Source organism: Myotis myotis, unplaced genomic scaffold (genome assembly GCF_014108235.1).
Source record: "Myotis myotis isolate mMyoMyo1 unplaced genomic scaffold, mMyoMyo1.p scaffold_m19_p_12, whole genome shotgun sequence".
Taxonomy (NCBI): Eukaryota; Metazoa; Chordata; class Mammalia; order Chiroptera; family Vespertilionidae; genus Myotis; species Myotis myotis.
In genome coordinates this window covers 6,097,586-6,115,718 of record NW_023416316.1, presented here as the reverse complement: position 1 = coordinate 6,115,718, position 18,133 = coordinate 6,097,586, and the positions used below count along the sequence as shown (strand labels likewise).

Genomic DNA, 18,133 nt, shown 5'->3' with positions numbered 1-18,133 from the left:
CTTAATGTCTCTATGTGCCATGGATTACCATAATGTATTGTGTCAAAACGCTCGAGCTGCAATAACTCAAAGATGTATTGTGATAGATCAAATTTTGGGGCGGGGCCTAAACGTGACTCAAGCACCAGACCTCAAATGGTCTGACAACAGGCTCCGGAAGAATGACGGAGAGTCCATTCACAACGTGGAATGGTGCAAGGGATAGCAGAAACCCGAGACGAAGAAGCTTAGCTCTCTAGAGTAAGGAATTAGCAAGGGGGAAGCAGGCATTGGCACTGCTCTTAATGGCAAAGCCGGACCAGGGCAGGACAGGGCAAAGGAAAGCAGAGACGAGGTGAAGGAGGTGGCGGGGGAAGTCTAGGGCTCGCAGCCAGAAAGAAAGAGGTGCTGAGGGAGAGAGAGCCACTGGCTGGGAAGTGACCTTGGGGCTTAATAATATTGGAAAGAATGAGAGACAGAGTTCAGAGATGTGGATTCAAATCTTAATGCTGACACCACAGTCAAGAGTGGGCCAAAGCCTTGCCCAAGGTTCTCCGGCAGGCAGAGGCAGAGCTGGGACGGACCTATTGGATTCTGGAGTCCACCATGTTCTGTCTGCTGTCGTCCCTTTCCCCTCCCATCTCACCACATTCCTTCAGGCAGCAGCAGGAGGGAGACTGTGGGGACTGCAAACTGTCAACCAGTGGTTCTGGAGTGTAGTCCAGGCCCCACTGTGGGGGAAGGTCCCCAAGAACCCACCAGGGATCCAAAATCTCAATGCTAGTTTCATCATAATAACATAAGACAGTATTTGCCCTTTTCATGCCCATTCCCTTACAAGTGCACAAAGTAAAAACAAGTTCATCGATATGGTTCTGAGTCCACATTGCATCTAATCTTTAAGAAAGTATCATTCAGCCCTAGCTGGTTTGGCTCAGCGGATAGAGCGTCGGCCTCCGGACTCAAGGATCCCAGGTTCGATTCCGGTCAAGGGCATGTGCCTGGGTCGTGGGCACATCCCCAGTGGGGGGGCGTGCAAGAGGCAGCTGAATCGATGTTTCTCTCTCATCGATGTTTCTAACTCGCTATCCTTCTCCCTTCCTCTCTGTAAAAAAATCAATAAAATATATTTTTTAAAAAAGTATCATTCAAGTTTGGGTATCGTAATGAAAATTAATAGCCCCTGTTATCTGAAAGGCTATTGAAATACTTCTCCCCTTTCCAACAACGTATCTGTGTTAGGGCAAATTTTCTTCATATACTTCAGCGGAAACAATGTACTGTAACAGGCTGAGTGCAGAAGCAAATCTGCAGCCCTGGCTGGTGTGGCTCAGTTAGTTGGAGCACTGTCCCATACACCAGAAGGTTGCAGGTTTGATTCCCAGTCAGAACACATACCTAGGTGTCAATGTATCTCTCTCACATTGATCTCCCACTCTCTCTCCTCCTCCCTCCCTCTCTCAATTAAAAAAAGTGAGTAGATATGCAAATCCAGGTGCCTTCCATCAAGTCATACATTACAGAAATTTGCAAAAATATAAAACAGTGCCCACTGGTTCAGGTGACTAGTCAATAATTTATTTCCCTGATGAAACAAAAATAAATGCTCTCAGGGAAAGAAAACAAAGCAGTCCCAATCGTCTCATTAAGATTTTATAACAGGCATTTTTCATAAAATTTATTATTTATTCTGTAAATCTTTCTGTTTTTATTCCTAATAAGTAGATATAACCCAATAAACATACGCTCTTTGGGGTCTTCAATAGTTCTGAGTGTAAAGCAGTCCTAAGACCAAATAGTTGAGAACCTGCCATGTTTTCCTGTCCCTGGGTGTCATGTGGACAACCATGATGAGACATAAAAGTGCAGGTACAGCTGTGTATCTATCTGTGTTACATACCTGACAACAAACACAGACAGAAAGCTTCTACACACATTCTAAGAGTAACAACCTGTTGTCAGGTGATCAAGACTAATTTTAACTAACACTGCTTTACAGTTTAAAACAGTATTTTTACTGGAACTGAGAGAAACTCAGGTACACGTGACTCTCAGACAAATGGGCACTACTCGTTAAATCAAAGCTCAGATGAACTTACTACATGCTACTGGCAGGTGTTTTGTGTTCCCAGATACAAACTACATGGGACTTTAAACTTCATTTTATGGTTGGTTCAAGGAGGCTTAGGCTAAGTCCAAAAGCTCTAATCTAGTTATAAGTTAAAGCAACTTCAATCTTCCTTCTCCAAAGAGATCGATGGCAACTCTGTAACTGGACCAGAAGATCGATGGCCTTGTTACATCTTCACCTTCACATTCCCTGCAGCAAGACGATGCTGCTGCCTCTCCTGGGCTTTAGGAACACAGGAGGGTGGCAGAGTCCCCGGATGATGGAAAGGGAACAGACAATCCGCAGAAGGAATAGTGTGGGAAAGACACGAAGCCCACAAAATGTGAGCATGTGGGGAGCCGATATAGGGTTAAGCCTCGGACTGACCCGTTGGCAAAGTCACAAACAGGTCTTCCGAGTCTTAAACAACCCAATCCGAGAGGTGGCCACTGATTTACACGCGCTATCATTTAAGAAATAAAAAAGGGGGAATTTTCTGGAAGCCAGTTCATCCTTGCTGCTTGACACAGTCGCTGCAGGGAAGAAACATCTGCACAGCATATGTTTCAAGGGACCTGGCGTATATGGCATACCGTTCTTAATATGTTTGCTCCCCTTCTTAGCGCTATGTGTTTTAACCAAGGTCACCTCTCCAAGAAAGGCTGTTTCCCCAGGTGGGGATTTTTCCCCTGGAGTTAGGGATTAACAGACTAAGGAAGGGAATAAATCTGTAAAACCCCTTAACTAAGTGCCAGGCGGATAATTAATCACTTCAACTACGAACAATCACGCTTAAGCTACATAATCTTTACTTAGGATAATCTCCTTCAGTTACTTCCTTGTAGCTTAACAGAACAATAAAGTAGAGATCTTGGAATGGAGATAACAAACGCCCTAACCTTTGGAATAGAATGGATAGGATTAAAATCAACTGGTATAAATACAGATATAACAGGAGAATAAAGACAGAATCTGGCTGGAGAACGTGGCTAGGCTGCTGATCAACTGAATGCTGTCTCCGTGTCATTCCTTCTTCGCTGACTCCGTCCACACCTTTGGGAACCCCTGGACCTGCTGGGGCTGGACCCCAACATGAGCATATATAGTGGGAATAGCAAGAGCTTGCATTTGGCTGGAGCAAAGTGTGGTGGGGGGTGCAGGTGAGAAGCTCTTCAAAGGAAGAGGCATGTCCAGCTCAGGGCTGGTGCAGAGTAAATGCTGCTGGGCAAGTCACTGGCCAGATGAAGACTAACACCTCTTCCACCCCATCTGTCATGAAGCCTTATTGCTACTCCTCACACAGAAAAATCTCTACTTCAGCCAAACTGGACTTCGCTTGGATTATACCATCTGGCCAGAATGTCCTTTCCATTCTTTAATATCTATATGCTTCAAGGTAGAGTCTAGAACAGCTGTGGGCAAACTACGGCCTGCGGGCCAGATCCGGCCCATTTGAAATGAATAAAACTAAAAAAAAAAAAAGACCGTACCCTTTTATGTAATGATGTTTACTTTGAATTTATATTAGTTCACACAAACACTCCATCCATGCTTTTGTTCCGGCCCTCTGGTCCAGTTTAAGAACCCATTGTGGCCCTCGAGTCAAAAAGTTTGCCCACCCCTGGTCTAGAATCTTCCCTGACCTCTCTCCTGAAACCCTGCAGCCCTGAAGGCTCGTATTGTAAGCCTCTTACATGATAAGCATCTGTACTCCTCCTCTGGACAATGAGTTCCTTTGAGGGCAGGAACAGTCTATCCTACAGAGCACATAGTAGATGTTTAATAAATGCTGCTGGGGGCATGAATGAAGTTTGCTGCAACACAGGTTAAGCATAACACTACCTGAGTTTGTATGCCATCCCTGTGTTTACGTCAAGCCTAACACACTATTTCTAGCTTTCCATTCAGACGCCTTACCAGACTGGGATCCCAAGTCAACAATTATCAGAGCAGTTAACTTTTACTGAGTGTTTACTATGTGCCAGACACAATGCTTAGCCCCTTAAGTATAGTAGCTCATTTAATTTTTTCAAGCCCTTTTAAGTTGAATATTATCTCTTTTTATAGGTGAGGAAAATAAAGCCCCTGTTAGTTTAGAGAATGCCATCCTGCTAGTATAGCCGTGTAACTAGTATAAGCTGGAAGTAGGAACTGTACCTACGTCGGTCTAATTCCAAAAACGTGCCCTTAACCACACCACCCTTTGGGTACGCATGTTCCTCAGACGGGCTGGGAATGTACAAATCCATGGGTCACAAAAGTATCTAAGGAGAACACAATCATGGCTGGCCTCGCCAGAACAAAGAATCAGGGATAGAAGCTAATACTTTCTCTTGTAAGACTCAAAGCAGGATGCACGAGTCATGGAGGAAAACTCTCCCTTAGCTTCTACATCCATCACTTTTTTTTTCCCTTCCAAAGGCCTTTTAAGTCCCCAAAGCCTCATAAGCCCCAAACTTCTCTTCTATTAAACACTTCCCTTTGGCTACTAGTCATCTTTGCTGGTCTCTAAAAAATAATCAATAGGTGATATACTTTAACACAAGCACGCACACGCATGCGTGCCCCTCTGCAGTAATCTCCTCAAAGCCGTCGGGACCACACAGTGGGATACGCCCTTCACTGAATCTGCCAGGCTGTGACCAGGGTGGAGAGCCCTGCTGCCAGTGCCTAATTGATTAAACACTTGGAGTTAGAGCCTTTCCACAGGGAGATTTCAGCCCCTCAATAAATCAGAGCAATCCTGTTTTATGAGCTGATCAGAAAGAAATGGTTTCAGGTTTGCGGAATTTCTAAAAAGAGCAGATCATGGAGGGGGGCCTTTAGGGGCCTCAGTCTCTTTTCTCAGCACTCCCTCCCTTGCTCATTTCACTCTGCTTCATTCATTCATTCCAGCAGTTCCTTGTCCTGGACCATTCTTCCCTTACTCATTATCTAACTCCTTTTTATTCTTCCTCAAGGAGGTTTTCTCCTCCTACTCTCACCAGCTCCAGCCCCTGCTAAACGCTCTTTTATACCGTTCAGAGCACTTTTCACAACTGCGGGCTTCATGATGTGGGGGCTCCTCTCCACCGCCCAGCACAGTGGCCGGCCCAGAGGAGGATGCCATCAATGAACAAATGTGTGCCCAGAGTAAAGCCGACCACCCTAGGATGATGGATGACCATTCGGGGTCTGAACCACTGATTCATTGCAGGTTTGCTTGGAATTTAGGTTGATGACAGAATTCCCATCACTTCCTCTTCCTCTGATATGCTTTTGCTACTGTTCAAAATGCAGGAAGCAATGGGGTCCTCTAAGGAGCCTGGGCACTTTTGATAATTTACAAGTCAAAATACAATATTTGTTTACAACAACAAAATATCTAAGAACTGTTACATCTGCTCAACACTGAGGCATCACTCCCCTGACTCTGGAGTCAGGGATGAGGGCACTCATGCTGGAAGAGCCCCACCTTGATCAGGGGAGTCACTGCAGAAATGTCCCCGATGCACCACCAAACCATTAGCCAGGGGCTGCAGGCGGAGTCTGGGGCCAGGAGCCGACCAGCGGGATACAAATCCCTGTGCCCTCACTTAGAGCCCATTCGGGGTTTGTGGCTCGTCAAACATGTTTCCTTACTGCTCTAATGTACCAGTGTATCGCTTAATGAAAGTTCTTAATTGTAATTCAATTAATTACATACACAGAGTCCCCAATTACATTTTCCAATAAGACATTGGCTGTGGTACAGGTCTAAATGCACTTAACCAATTTTAATATATTAAGACCAATTTCCCTTGAATACTAATTACTACCTAATGATAAAATGAAAAGGGGGGGGGGCTTTCAAGAAAGGGAGAGAGTGAAAAATGCAATTCATGTGGAATTTTTCAGCCCACATAGCACAATTCAGACACTCATTACTGAAGAAGGAGGTGTGGACAGGGCACACTTTGCTTCTAGTAACAGGTCAGCACTGGTTTTTGCCTGGGTATCACCTATCGCCGGTGCTGGCCACTGCCCAAGGGGCCTGTGGTAAGTCTAAGAGGCTAGAGGGGAAACAGGAATAACGAGGGAAAAGGCCAGCACACACATGCGCAGACTAGCTGTGGTGTTTCCGGGCACGGGTGCTGGCCTTGTGTCTCAGGCACACAGACCGACACTAGGAATGGCCAATACTTGCATTGTGCATTGCACTCACCTATGTGTTTTTTTTTACTTCACAATTTATTTATTTTTAAATCTTTATTGTTGAGAGTATTACAGATGTCCCCCCTTTTACCCCCCATTGCCCCCCTCAACCCAGGTCCCGCCCCACCCCAGGCCTTCACCACCCTACTGTCTATGTCCATAGGTAAGGTCTTTGGTTAGTCTCTTCCCACTCCGCCTCCCCCAGTTCCCTCTCAGATTCGTCAATCTGTTCCATGTTTCCATGCCTCTGATTCTGTTTTATTCACCAGTTTATTCTGTTCATTAGATTTCTTGTTCATTTATTTTGATTTTTAAATTTCACTGTTGTTAGATATGTATTTGTTGCCATTTTATTGTTCATATTTTTATCTCTTCTTTTTATTCAATAATACCCTTCAACATTTCATGTAATACTGGTTTGGTGGTGATGAACTCCTTTAGTTTTTTCTTGTTTGTGAAGCTCTTTATCTGACCTTCAATTCTAAATGAGAGCTTTGCTGAATAGAGTAATCTTGGTTGTAGGACCTTACTATTCATCACTCTGAGTATTTCTTCTGGCCTACAAAGTTTCTGTTGAGATATCAGCTGACAGTCGTATGGGCGCTACCTTGTAGCTAACTGCTTTTCTCTTGCTGCTTTTAAGATTCTCTCTTTGTCTTTAACCTGGGACATTTTTTTTTTTAAATATATTTTATTGATTTTTCACAGAGAGGAAGGGAGAGAGACAGAGAGTCAGAAACATCGATGAGAGAGAAACATCGATCAGCCGCCTCCTGCACATCTCCCACTGGGGATATGCCCGCAACCCAGGCACATGCCCCCGACCGGAATCGAACCTGGGACCTTTCAGTCCGCAGGCCGACGCTCTATCCACTGAGCCAAACCGGTTTCGGCAACCTGGGACATTTTAATTATAATGCATCTTGGTGTGGTCCTCTTTGGGTTCCTCTTGTTTGGGACTCTCTGTGATTCCTGGACTTGTAAGTCTATTTTTTTTTTCCAGCAGGTAGGGGAAGTTTTCTGTCATTATTTCTTTAAATAGGTTTTTAATATCTTGCTCTCTCTCATCTCCTTCTGGTACCCCCCAGAATGCAAATGCTGTATTGAAGTTGTCCCAGAGGCTCCTTACACCATCTTCATATTTTTGGATTCTTTTTTCTTTTTGCTCTTCTGATTGGGTGTTTTCTGCTTCCTCATAATCCACATCGACTTGATTCTCGGAATCCTCTACTCTACTGTCGAATCCCTGTAAACTGTTCTTTATTTCAGTTAGTGTACACGTAATTTCTGACTGGACCTTTTTCATGTTTTTGACATTCTCACTAAGATCCTTGAAAGTCTCATGAAGATCACTGATTAACCTTATAACCATGGTTTTGAACTCTGTATCCAGTAGTTTGCTTGCTTCCATTTCTTTCATTTGTGACATGTTTCTTTGTCTCCACATTTTGGCTGCTTCCCTGTGTTTGTTTCTATGTATTAGGTAGAGTTACTATGTCTCCTGGAATTGGTAGAGAGGCCTTGTATAGTAGATGTCCTGTAGGGCCCGGTGGCTCAGCCTCCCCAGGCACCTGAGCTGGGCACGCTAGGCGCACTCCTGTGTGGACTGTGTGCACAGTCTTGTAGTTAAGCACTGATTGCTACTGGTGTCTCTGAGAGGAGTTGACCTCCAGGCCAACTGGCTGTGAGGACCAGCTGCAACTACAGTAGGAGAGCTGCTTTGCAGGAGGTGAGGCCCAGTTGTAAAGCAAGAAAGGCTGGTGGTAGTGCTAGGTCTTGGGCCTTTTATTGATAGGATTTGGGCGTGCTATCATCACCTGCAGCTTGTTTGAGAGATTTTAGCAAAGTCTGAAGCCTGAGGCAGGACAGGCCATTCATATGGAAAAGTTGCTGCAAACAGCTTGGGTGGGGCTGCAAATTGGATGGGGAGGGGTCTCATGGAATCCCCAGGGTAGAGCAAACAGATATGGCTGCCAGTCAGCCCTGTGACAGGGGAGGTCCCAGCACAGGAACACTGACCCCTGCGAGCACCCCTGTCTGGGAGAAAGCTGCCCCTGAGTTCCTGCCCAATGCCAGATAATACAATTCCTCCCTGTATATATCTGGGTCTCCCAGAGCCACCCGGTGTTGGAGCTCAGAGGTATGGAGTCCGAGCACATTTGTGTGCCTGGGTGTCTAGCAGCCTCCGTGTCCCTCAGCCACAATCTCTGCTGGTTTTTACAACCCATAGTTACAGGGACTTCTCTTCACAGCTCTGGAACCCTGGCATGGGTGCCTGGTGTGGGGCTGGGACCCCTTGCTCCTTACTAATGGACAGAAGACATGGTTTTCCAGGTCCCCAATGATTATTCACGTGATAAGCAAATCGTCCCTCTAAGTATCAGTTTCTTCTATAAATTACAGATGATGACCACCCTGGTCTAAAAGGTTGTTATAAGGAGACCATTTGTATCTTATTTAAATCTCAAAAAAACCTGTGAAAATGATTCAACCTCCTTTTACACTGGAAACTGAGGCTCAGAGAGGACGTGATTTGTCCCATGTCAGAGGCTGCAGTGGTTCACCCAGGGTCTGCTTGACTCTAAAGGCTGGGCTTTTAAGCACGATGCTGAACGACAGTAAGGACAGGCTACTGAGTGATAAGGCAGGAAAGACACTGCGTCCGACATTTTGTTGGTATTCCATAAAGCCAGTGGAATTTCAGGCCTATTTTAGTCCCAAGTGTCTCTCTTAAAGCTGTGGAAAGGACAAGTTGGTTCATGATCCATCTTTCTTCTAAGGACCTGAAGGGTTACCCACATATGATTAGTGGGTAAGAGAAAAGGTCACTGGCAACATCTGGCAGAAAAGGAAATTGAGGCTCAGTTTGGTGCCAGGATTTACACAGATGCTTGGACAAGAATGGCAGTCTTCCTACATTACATCTTTTCCATAATGTACTCATGCTTCCTGCTGGTCTGATTCCAGCTTGCAGCAGACAGTTGGCTGAAGGATGTAGTAGATTATCAGACAAGAATCCAACTGGAAAGCACAGGACTCTGGCTTGTCATTTTCTTATTTAGGCCAAGATCCAAGTACAAATGTTAACTCTCAGTCCCTAGGCAGAAACTCTTGTCATATCAGCTTCATTTGCAAGCTTCTTCTCTCATAGAGTATAAAGACAATTGTCATCACCATCCTTAAGGTTGAGAATGTAGGTTGTTTTGTCAACAATCTCAGGATGGGCTTTGAAATCAGAGAGCTGACTTAGAATTCTGGTTCTATCATTTACCAGCGAGCTAACTTGGGGCAAGACACAACCTTTCTCTATAGTTAGAATAACATCTTATAGGATGGTTGTGAAAATTACAAGAGAGCCCTTTTTAAGAATTCCTAGCACAATTCCTTACAATAGAAGGCCTGAATAAATAATTAAAAAAATATCTTTTGATGTCATTGACATAAAAAGTGAAGCCCCATTCCCTCTCAGAAGAAAAATTCAAAGGCTATATACATCCACCCTATGGCAGTCTCCCCAATCAAACGGTTTTACTTATAAAGTACACATCTCTTCTAGAACCCTAAAACACACTGGCTGGAATGCACCCTGCTCCAAGTTCTCTGGTCCTGTGACCCAGATTCACAGACTTGCCCCGTTCATCACCCTCTCTCCCTCTCCCCATTACACACTTCCTTCAGGGCCCTGATAGTTCTGATTCTAGACCTCCACAACTGTGGCCTCTCTGCTGTCAGCCACAGATATGCCCTCCCTTCCTTCCTTCCTTCCTTCCTTCCTTCCTTCCTTCCTTCCTTCCTTCCTTCCTTCCTTCCTTCCTTCCTTCCCTCCCTCCCCCCCTCCCTCCCTCCCTCCCTCCCTTCGAATGCTGCTCTTTTAAAACATTTATTGAGTGTTTACTATGTGTCAGGAACCATTCTAAGAGCTTTATGATTATTAAAACTCACTGAATCCTCCTACCAACCTTATGAGGGCAGATAGAGAAGTTAAACTGTCCAAGTTCACACAGCCTAGTAAGTGTCAGGGGCAGCATGCGAAGTGTCTGTTTTGATATAATTTTCTTAAACACTGCATAATAGATGCTCATAAGTTAGTCCACTTCAAATTAGCTTTAAGGATAGCAAACCTGTCCTAATCGAATATACCAACGGAAGATTTAAAAAATTCTATTTTTGAAATTTTTAAAAACCTCAATCCAACTTTTTCATAGGTAGCTACTAGAGAACAATACTTGGTTCTTGATTGAAATTTCTATTTAAATTTTAAAAACTTTTTCTATAGAAAGAACAAACTGCTTTTATAATTTACTTCCATTTTACAAAAACTAGTTATAATATTCTATTGATTCCAAACCATTCACTGCCTCGTGCCCTTTGTAAATGCTGGTAAAGTCTTCTTTCACTACCACAATAATCTTAACTCAGAGTGTAAGAACTGGAATTTCTTGCCAATCCTTTAAGATGGCAATGCCAAAGCTCACAGATGTCACACAAGTTACTTAAAACTAAGCTCATGTTTAGAAGTGCAGTAAGAACAAGAGCCCAGATGTCAAAGCTTTATCCATCAATTCTCACAGCTTCTCTTTCCTCGTATAAGAAAGTTGGGCCTCATCTTAAAAACAAAGAAACAAACAAAGAAAAACTAATTTGGAGTCACAGTATACTGTGGAATACTATGCAACAGCTAAAAAAAGAAAGAGGTGAAATAATATGCGGATTAATGTGGAATAAACTCTATAATATTTGTCAAAATGATAAAATAAAAATGGAGAACACTGATGACAGTCAGCTGTCATTTGTTTTTTTAAAAGAGAGGAATACAAATGTGTGTGTATACGTTCTTGTTGTCTTTTGGTATCTGTGTGGGATTGGCTTCAGGACTCCCAGTGGAAACCAAAATTTTGGATGCTAAAGTCCCTTACATAAAATGGTGTAGCATTTGCATATAACCTTTGCACATCCTTGCCATAAACTTTAAATCATCTCCAGATTACTTATAATACCTAATACAATATAAATGCTATGTAAATATTTATACTATATTGTTTAGGGAATAATGACTAGAAAAAGTTTGTTTCAGTACAGGTACAACCACTGTAGACCTAATTACATAGAAAACGTCAGCAATAACATAACATTTTTTTCAAAATATTTTCTTTTTAAAAATATGTTTTTATTGATTTTATAGAGAGAGGAAGGGAGAGGGAGTGAGAGAGAAACATCAATTGGCTGCCTCCTGCACAACCCCTACTGGAGATGGAGCCTTTAACCCAGGCATGTGCCCTGACCAGGAACTGAACCAGTAATCTTTTGGTTCATGGGATGATGCTCAACCAACTGAGCCACTTCGGCCAGGCAAGAATATTTTCAATTAAATCTGCAGAGGCTAAACCTGTGGATCCAGAGGGCCAACTGTATATATGTGTGTGTGTGTATTCATGTACATATACAGAATATACTTACATATACACAGATAATCCCTGGAAAGTTATCAAAGAAACTGGGAACAACTTGTCTCTGGGAAGGGAATTAGAGGAGAGGAGAGAGGCTGAGTTTTCACCACAGACACACTTTGTTATCTGGAAAATTCTTTTACATGAATAAGTGTTACATATCCAAAATATATGCCAAGACACTAATAAATAAATTTTATCTTATTCATATAACAAGGAGTCAACATTCTGAAACAGAATTCACTACAGAGTTCCTATTATGCGAATTAGTTCCCCTGCTATGCTTAGAAGATGAGACTCTTTAGCCCTGGTTGGGTGGCTCAGTTGGTTAGAGCGCTGTCCCATAGACCAAAAGGTTGTGGGTTTGATCTCCCACCTCGGCATGTACGGGAGGCTACTAATAGATGTTTTTCTCCCACACTGATGTTTCTCTCTCTCTTTTTCCCTCCCCCTTCCTCTCTCTCTAAAACCAGTTTAAGAAAACCCACATCTTTGGGTGAGTGGGAAAAAGAGAGAGAGAGGAAGAGAGAGAGAGATTCTTTAAAGAATTGAAAGAAAATGACAGGAAGGGAGGGATTACCCATTTATATCAAGTAAGAAAATCAGATAAGCAAGATACAAAGGAATGTGTTGTTATAATTCTTCCTTGGGTGTGATCAGTCAAAAGGATTATGAAACTAAGAGGCACTCTCATGATGTAATCGGTATCTATGTGAACTTGCCCTTATTATTTGCTTGCTTTTTTTTCTTAGAAAGCCATGCATGCTTATTTTAGAATCTCTGGAAAGTACAAGTATAAAGAGGAAGAAAAATGAATTACCCAGAATCTTGCTAACCAGAGACAACCACTATTAATATTTTGGCATTTTCCTTCCAATTTTTCTTCCATTTTTTGGTTTGTTTGTTTTGATTTTACATAGTTGAGATTAGTCTAGCTGTGTTATTTTGTATCCTTGACAATTTTCCCTCTTAATATTACATCAAAGTTATTTTTCTCATAATGAAAACTCTTGGTAAACACAACTTATAATGATTGAACAGTATTCCACATCTCCTGAGATGGCTGTTCTCCTTTTAATCTGTTACTGTGGCAAATTATACCGACTAGGATTTTTTATTGCTAAACTAAACCTTGTACTCCTAGAATAAAACCAACTTGGGAATGTTACATTATTTTAATATAATGCTGAATTCAGTTTGTTAATATTTTGTTTAGAATATTTGCATTTATTTAAGATTGGTCTGAAAATATTTTGTCTTGTATGGTCTTTATTAGGGTTTGGTAAGATTATGACAGCCTCGTAAAACGAATTGGAGAGTGTAACCTCTTTTTCTACTCTTTTGAACAGCTGATGTAAGACTAGATTCGTTTTTTCCTTAGGTATTTGTTAAAACTAGCCAGTAAAGTTGTCTTGGATTGAGTTTTCTTTGTGGCAAGGTTTTTAATCATGAACTCAATTTTTAAAAATAGTTATGAGGCCCTAACCGGTTTGGCTCAGTGGATAGAGCGTCGGCCTGCGGACTGAGGGGTCCCAGGTTCGATTCCGGTTAAGGGCATGTACCTGGGTTGCGGGCACATCCCCAGTGGGAGATGTGCAGGAGGCAGCTGATCGATGTTTCTCTCTCATCGATGTTTCTAACTCTCTATCTCTCTCCCTTCTTCTCTGTAAAAAATCAATAAAATATATTTAAAAAAAAATAAAATAAAATATTTTCTCAAGACAGATTTCCAAAAGCAGAAATGTTGGTAACACTGAGCCCACGTCACCTCCCTGGTGAGTTTTGCACATGCCTCCCTAGAAGAGGCGGTCAGGGCCCTGGTTAAAGAGCAGCAGCCTTGTGTAGAGGGTCAGTGACATGACGAAAAAACTGCCATTGATTCACTCATTCAATCTACAGGGTGGGGCAAAAGTAGGTCTACAGTTATTCGTATGGAAAATAATACAATAATTTATAAATAACACAAGAATAAACTGTTTCACGTACTCACAACCATAAACCTACTTTGCCTGACCCTATATATTTACTAAGCTTCTATAGTACATAGCCTATAGTGAGTGGTAAATACTGGTTAAATTAATGAAGGGCAACTTGGTATGGATCAGGGATGCCCTCATAGACCTGGAAAATCTTATGGGAGAAAGATAATTGAGGGAAATATATTATTATAAACAGAAACATACATGCAATGAATGAAAAGTATGTTCTATGTATAATGGGGGACCCAAATGAGGGGGGAAGGAAGACCACAGATGGCCTCTTTGAAAATGTGACATTTAAACTGAGACGAAGGATCACAAACAGCCAGAGTGGGATAAGAGTGCTCCGCACAGAAGAAACGGCCTGTGTAAAGGCCCTGAAGCAGGAATGAAGGAGAGCTGGCTACACAATCTCCATTTCCACATGTCACTTGCTCCTGAAGTCAGTGGGAGCACAGAGGAGAGGAATGGCAAAGATTCACAACTCAGAAACTCAGAAGGGAGGATGAAAGGAGACTAACTGCAGTTTTAAAGAGGCTCACAAGATAGCACCAGGAACCACCACACTGCCTCCTGCTAAAAGTATGCAAATGGTCAGGATTTTCTAACCCTGACGTTTGTCTACACAGTGATAGTGACAGGGCCAGTTGCTTCTATACAAAATAGCCTTCGCCTCAGAAAAGGCCTCCTATTTCTAAGCTGTTTTCCAGGACTGATCCAAATTTAGGAAGATACAGTTTAATAAAAAATATATAAATCACAGAGGGCTAAACAGGATGCAGACTTTTTACCAAAAAAAAAAAAAAAAGCATGAAGTCAATCATTTCATTTTGGGATACACTTTTGGCAGGAAGGCTGAGGTCTGCCTTGAAAAACAGTTACTTGAAATCTGCCTAGGGCAGTGGTCGGCAAACTGCGGCTCGGCAAACCGCTCGCGAGCCACATGCGGCTCTTTGGCCCCTTGAGTGTGGCTCCTCCACAAAATACCGACTTCTGCGCATGGGCCACGAAGTTTCAATCGCACTGTACGTGCGTGCCCCCACGTGGTATTTTGTGGAAGAGCCACACTCAAGGGGCCAAAGAGCCACATGTGGCTCGCAAGCCACGGTTTGCTGACCACGGGCCTCGGTAAACCGGGCTAGTGACCCCAACACATGACTCCTAAGCATGTTCGCAACGGACAAAACAAGCATGGAGCAAGGAGGCCAACGTACTGTTCTCGCGGACCAGGCAGAACTCCCACACGCTCTGGCTCTCCAAAGTGCTCTCCAGGTCCACGGCGACATTGGGCTCACTCTGCTTCTCCAGGCGGTACTGAGGGCCTGGAAGATCAAAGGGGCAGGAGGAGGGGAGGAAGTCTGAAACAGTGTATTTAACATTGAAAAAACCCCGCATACCGGCAAAAAGCTGTTAAAGCATTAGGAAAACACTGGCGTTAGTCTTGAGGGTCTAGCTGTCCAAGATGGAAAGAGTTTGGGTATTTTTCGCACAAGGTTTCACACACGTGTCTGTTCTATTATTGAGTTTGTTTTCACTCAGTTCTCCCCAAGGTGAGAGGTAGATGGCTTTTGAGTCAGACTGACCTGGAATCACAACATAGCTACATGGTTTCTCAGATGTGAGAGGTAACCTACCTTTTTTGTGAACCTGTTTCCTGATAAGGAGTGCTTATCACCTTGAAGGCTTATTATGAACAACAGAGATGATATATTCTAAGGAAGTAAGTACTCTAAGTAAGGAAAAATACTCATTCCTACAAAAAAATACTTATTAATAATCATTAAATAAGAATGATTATAATCAATTATAAGCAGGAATAAGTTATGTTTAGAACTCTAATATGATAACAGCCCAAAAAATTCCTTTTTTAAAAACACACACAAAACTCAAGTTTCTGGGTTACGGTGATAGAAAGACAATGGATGCTGATTCATGTTTTTTGTTGAAACATTTGTGAAAACACAAAGATAAAGGTTTAATAATCCTAGAAAACTGGAATCCTAGCTATGCCTGTCACACAGGGGGTTCTGGCAGATCTTAATAAAACACTGGGGTGTTTTATACATTTACTCATGTATTTCTTTGTCAAGCCAAATGACAATCTTGTTCTTCTCAGATAACACCTAACGGGTCCAATGATCAGAGTCAAAAGACTGCTCCTGGTGTGAATGGTTACTGAAAAGATTAGAGGCGTAAGAAACTCTTACTGTTTTGGCCATGAAAGGCGTGTTTGCAGACAGGAGAGGTGAGAGATGGGAGGGAGCAGCAGAGGCCTCCCAGGCAGAACACATCTTTTTAGGCTGTTCTTCCGCTGCTGTCACTTAGCCAGCCTTCTCCTTTCTCAGGAGGAGCATCTGACTCACCTCAGGCATTCTCCTCTCCCATATCCTATGCTCATTGCAGCACGTAGTTTCACGGTATTCCTGAACTGCTCTCTAACTTAATTTCCTCAACACTCTGTCAGTTCTCAGAGTTCTTACATACATTCAGTCCTTTTTTTTTTTTTACAATACTTAACAGCTTATAAACTGTTATAAAGTAAACAATGCTCAAAACACATATAACTATGTATTTAAGCAAGTACATGCTCAGAAGTCTACACCATTCTTATAAACTCTCACACACTATATTCAGGTCAAGAATGTACCCATTTCAACATTACACATAGTTCAATTTAATTTCAAAAAGATTAAATAAAGGTATGGGAATACAGGTAATTCTTGGTATCTGCCACCCATCTGTGATAACATTTGTCAATCACCAGGCACACTTCCTGCTGGTCATTGCAGCCTTCACATTCATGGTGGAAGTAATCATAGAAAATCATGCCCAGCTGAACTTTAAGAAAACCTAGCTGGTGAGAGATTCCTATGAACCCTCTCCTTCCCCCTCCCTAACAGCCACGTTCACAGCTGGGGCATCCTCACCCCCGAAGCTGCTTTCCAAGACACTGGCCTGTTGTATGAGCTCTCATCCCTAATAACTCCCAGCAACACTGTGTGTGAGGCACTGACATCCACTTCTATGAATTTACAGTGATATCTGGGTACAAAGTTTAGCTATAATAAATCATTTTTTCATGATAGGGAATAACCTAGATGTAATAAAATACTGTGAAATACCTGGTTAAACAAAATACTGTGAAGTACTGTGAAGATATTAATGGTAACGTGGCAAAAATATTTAATCTTATAAAACACTAGAGGCCCGATACACAAAATTCGTGCACAGGGGGGAGAAGGGGGTGTCCCCCAGCCTGGCCTGCGCCCTCTCGCAATCTGGGACCCCTTGGGGGATGTTTAAACTGGCAGTTGGACATCCCTCTCGTAACCTGGGACTCCGCGCTCTTAACTGCTGCCTGGCAGCTCCTTACTGTTTGGCTCGCCGCTCCTTAGTGCTGCCGTGGAGGCAGGAAAGGCTCCCGCCACCAGCCGTGAGCCCAGCTTCTGGCTGAGTGGTGCTCCCGCTATGGGAGCACACTGACCACCAGGGGGCAGCTCTTGCATTGAGTGTCTGCCCCCTGGTGGTCAGTGCATTTCATAGCGACCAGTTGTTCCACTGTAAGGGTCGCTGGGCTTTTATATATATAGATGTTTATAATATGTTACTTTATGAAACAGAAAATTATAACAATATGTGCAGAAAGACTGCAATTATGAAAAATATATGTAAAGTCACAGGGGGAAAAATACTGAAGGGTTATTTCCAAAATGTGAGTAGTGGTCATAGTGGGGAAATGAGTGCTTTTCTTTCTCTTTGGTGTTATTTCGTATTTTTCACATTTCTTATACTAAATAAAGGCTACTTTTATATTTAGTAAACATTGTATGCACTTATAAGCCCTCTGATTTCTTACTATGCCATTTTTCTGAGGATACTATAATTATCACACATCATGGCATCTGCAATGGGTCTTTTATATGCAAAATTTAATCCAAATTAGACATTATCAGTTTATGTAGATCGATATTTTCATCTTAAGTAACCCTGCAACCTAGCATGCTTCCTGTGACTTTGAGGGCAGTGTACAGGGCGTTGGGCTTCTCGAGCTGTCTACCTGACAGCTGGATTAAAGTAAGCCGCCCCTCTCCTGATTGCTGGGAGCCAACACGTTGTCTGCATTAGGGTAGACTTCAGGCTGGTCTCTTTGTACACTTTCTCCTTCCAGGCACTGCAGCTGCCTGGGAAATATGGATGAGGGAAACCAGGGTAGGTAGGGAGTACTAAGAAGGGTTCTGTATCCCTAAACACAAGTGCCTGCACCACTCTCAAAGCCATAAATGCCATCATTCAACATTTACTTTCTTGTTTCTTGGGTGTTGCAGATATTTCTATTGAAATAGTTTGTTTCTGGAAAGTAGCATTAGGACTTTCCCCTTGAAGCTTAGTATGATGATGACTCTCATATACTGAATGACCATACGTGCCAAGCACTCTATATATGT

The 18,133-nt window shown here is 42.7% G+C and overlaps 1 protein-coding gene across 5 annotated transcripts in view; it reads right to left on the bottom strand.

Annotated features, from left to right (window-relative positions):
- The window catches only part of MAPKAP1 (MAPK associated protein 1), a 188,584-nt gene that overhangs the window by 44,777 nt on the left and 125,674 nt on the right, over window positions 1–18,133 (bottom strand). For 4 of the 5 annotated variants that reach the window (XM_036329644.1, XM_036329646.1, XM_036329647.1 and 1 more), the window contains exon 9: window positions 14,903–15,010. The exons of the other annotated variant lie outside the window; for it this stretch is intronic. In XM_036329644.1, the coding sequence (XP_036185537.1) occupies window positions 14,903–15,010 (108 nt within the window). The remainder of the gene's footprint in view (window positions 1–14,902; window positions 15,011–18,133) is intronic. 5 annotated transcript variants of the gene reach the window in all.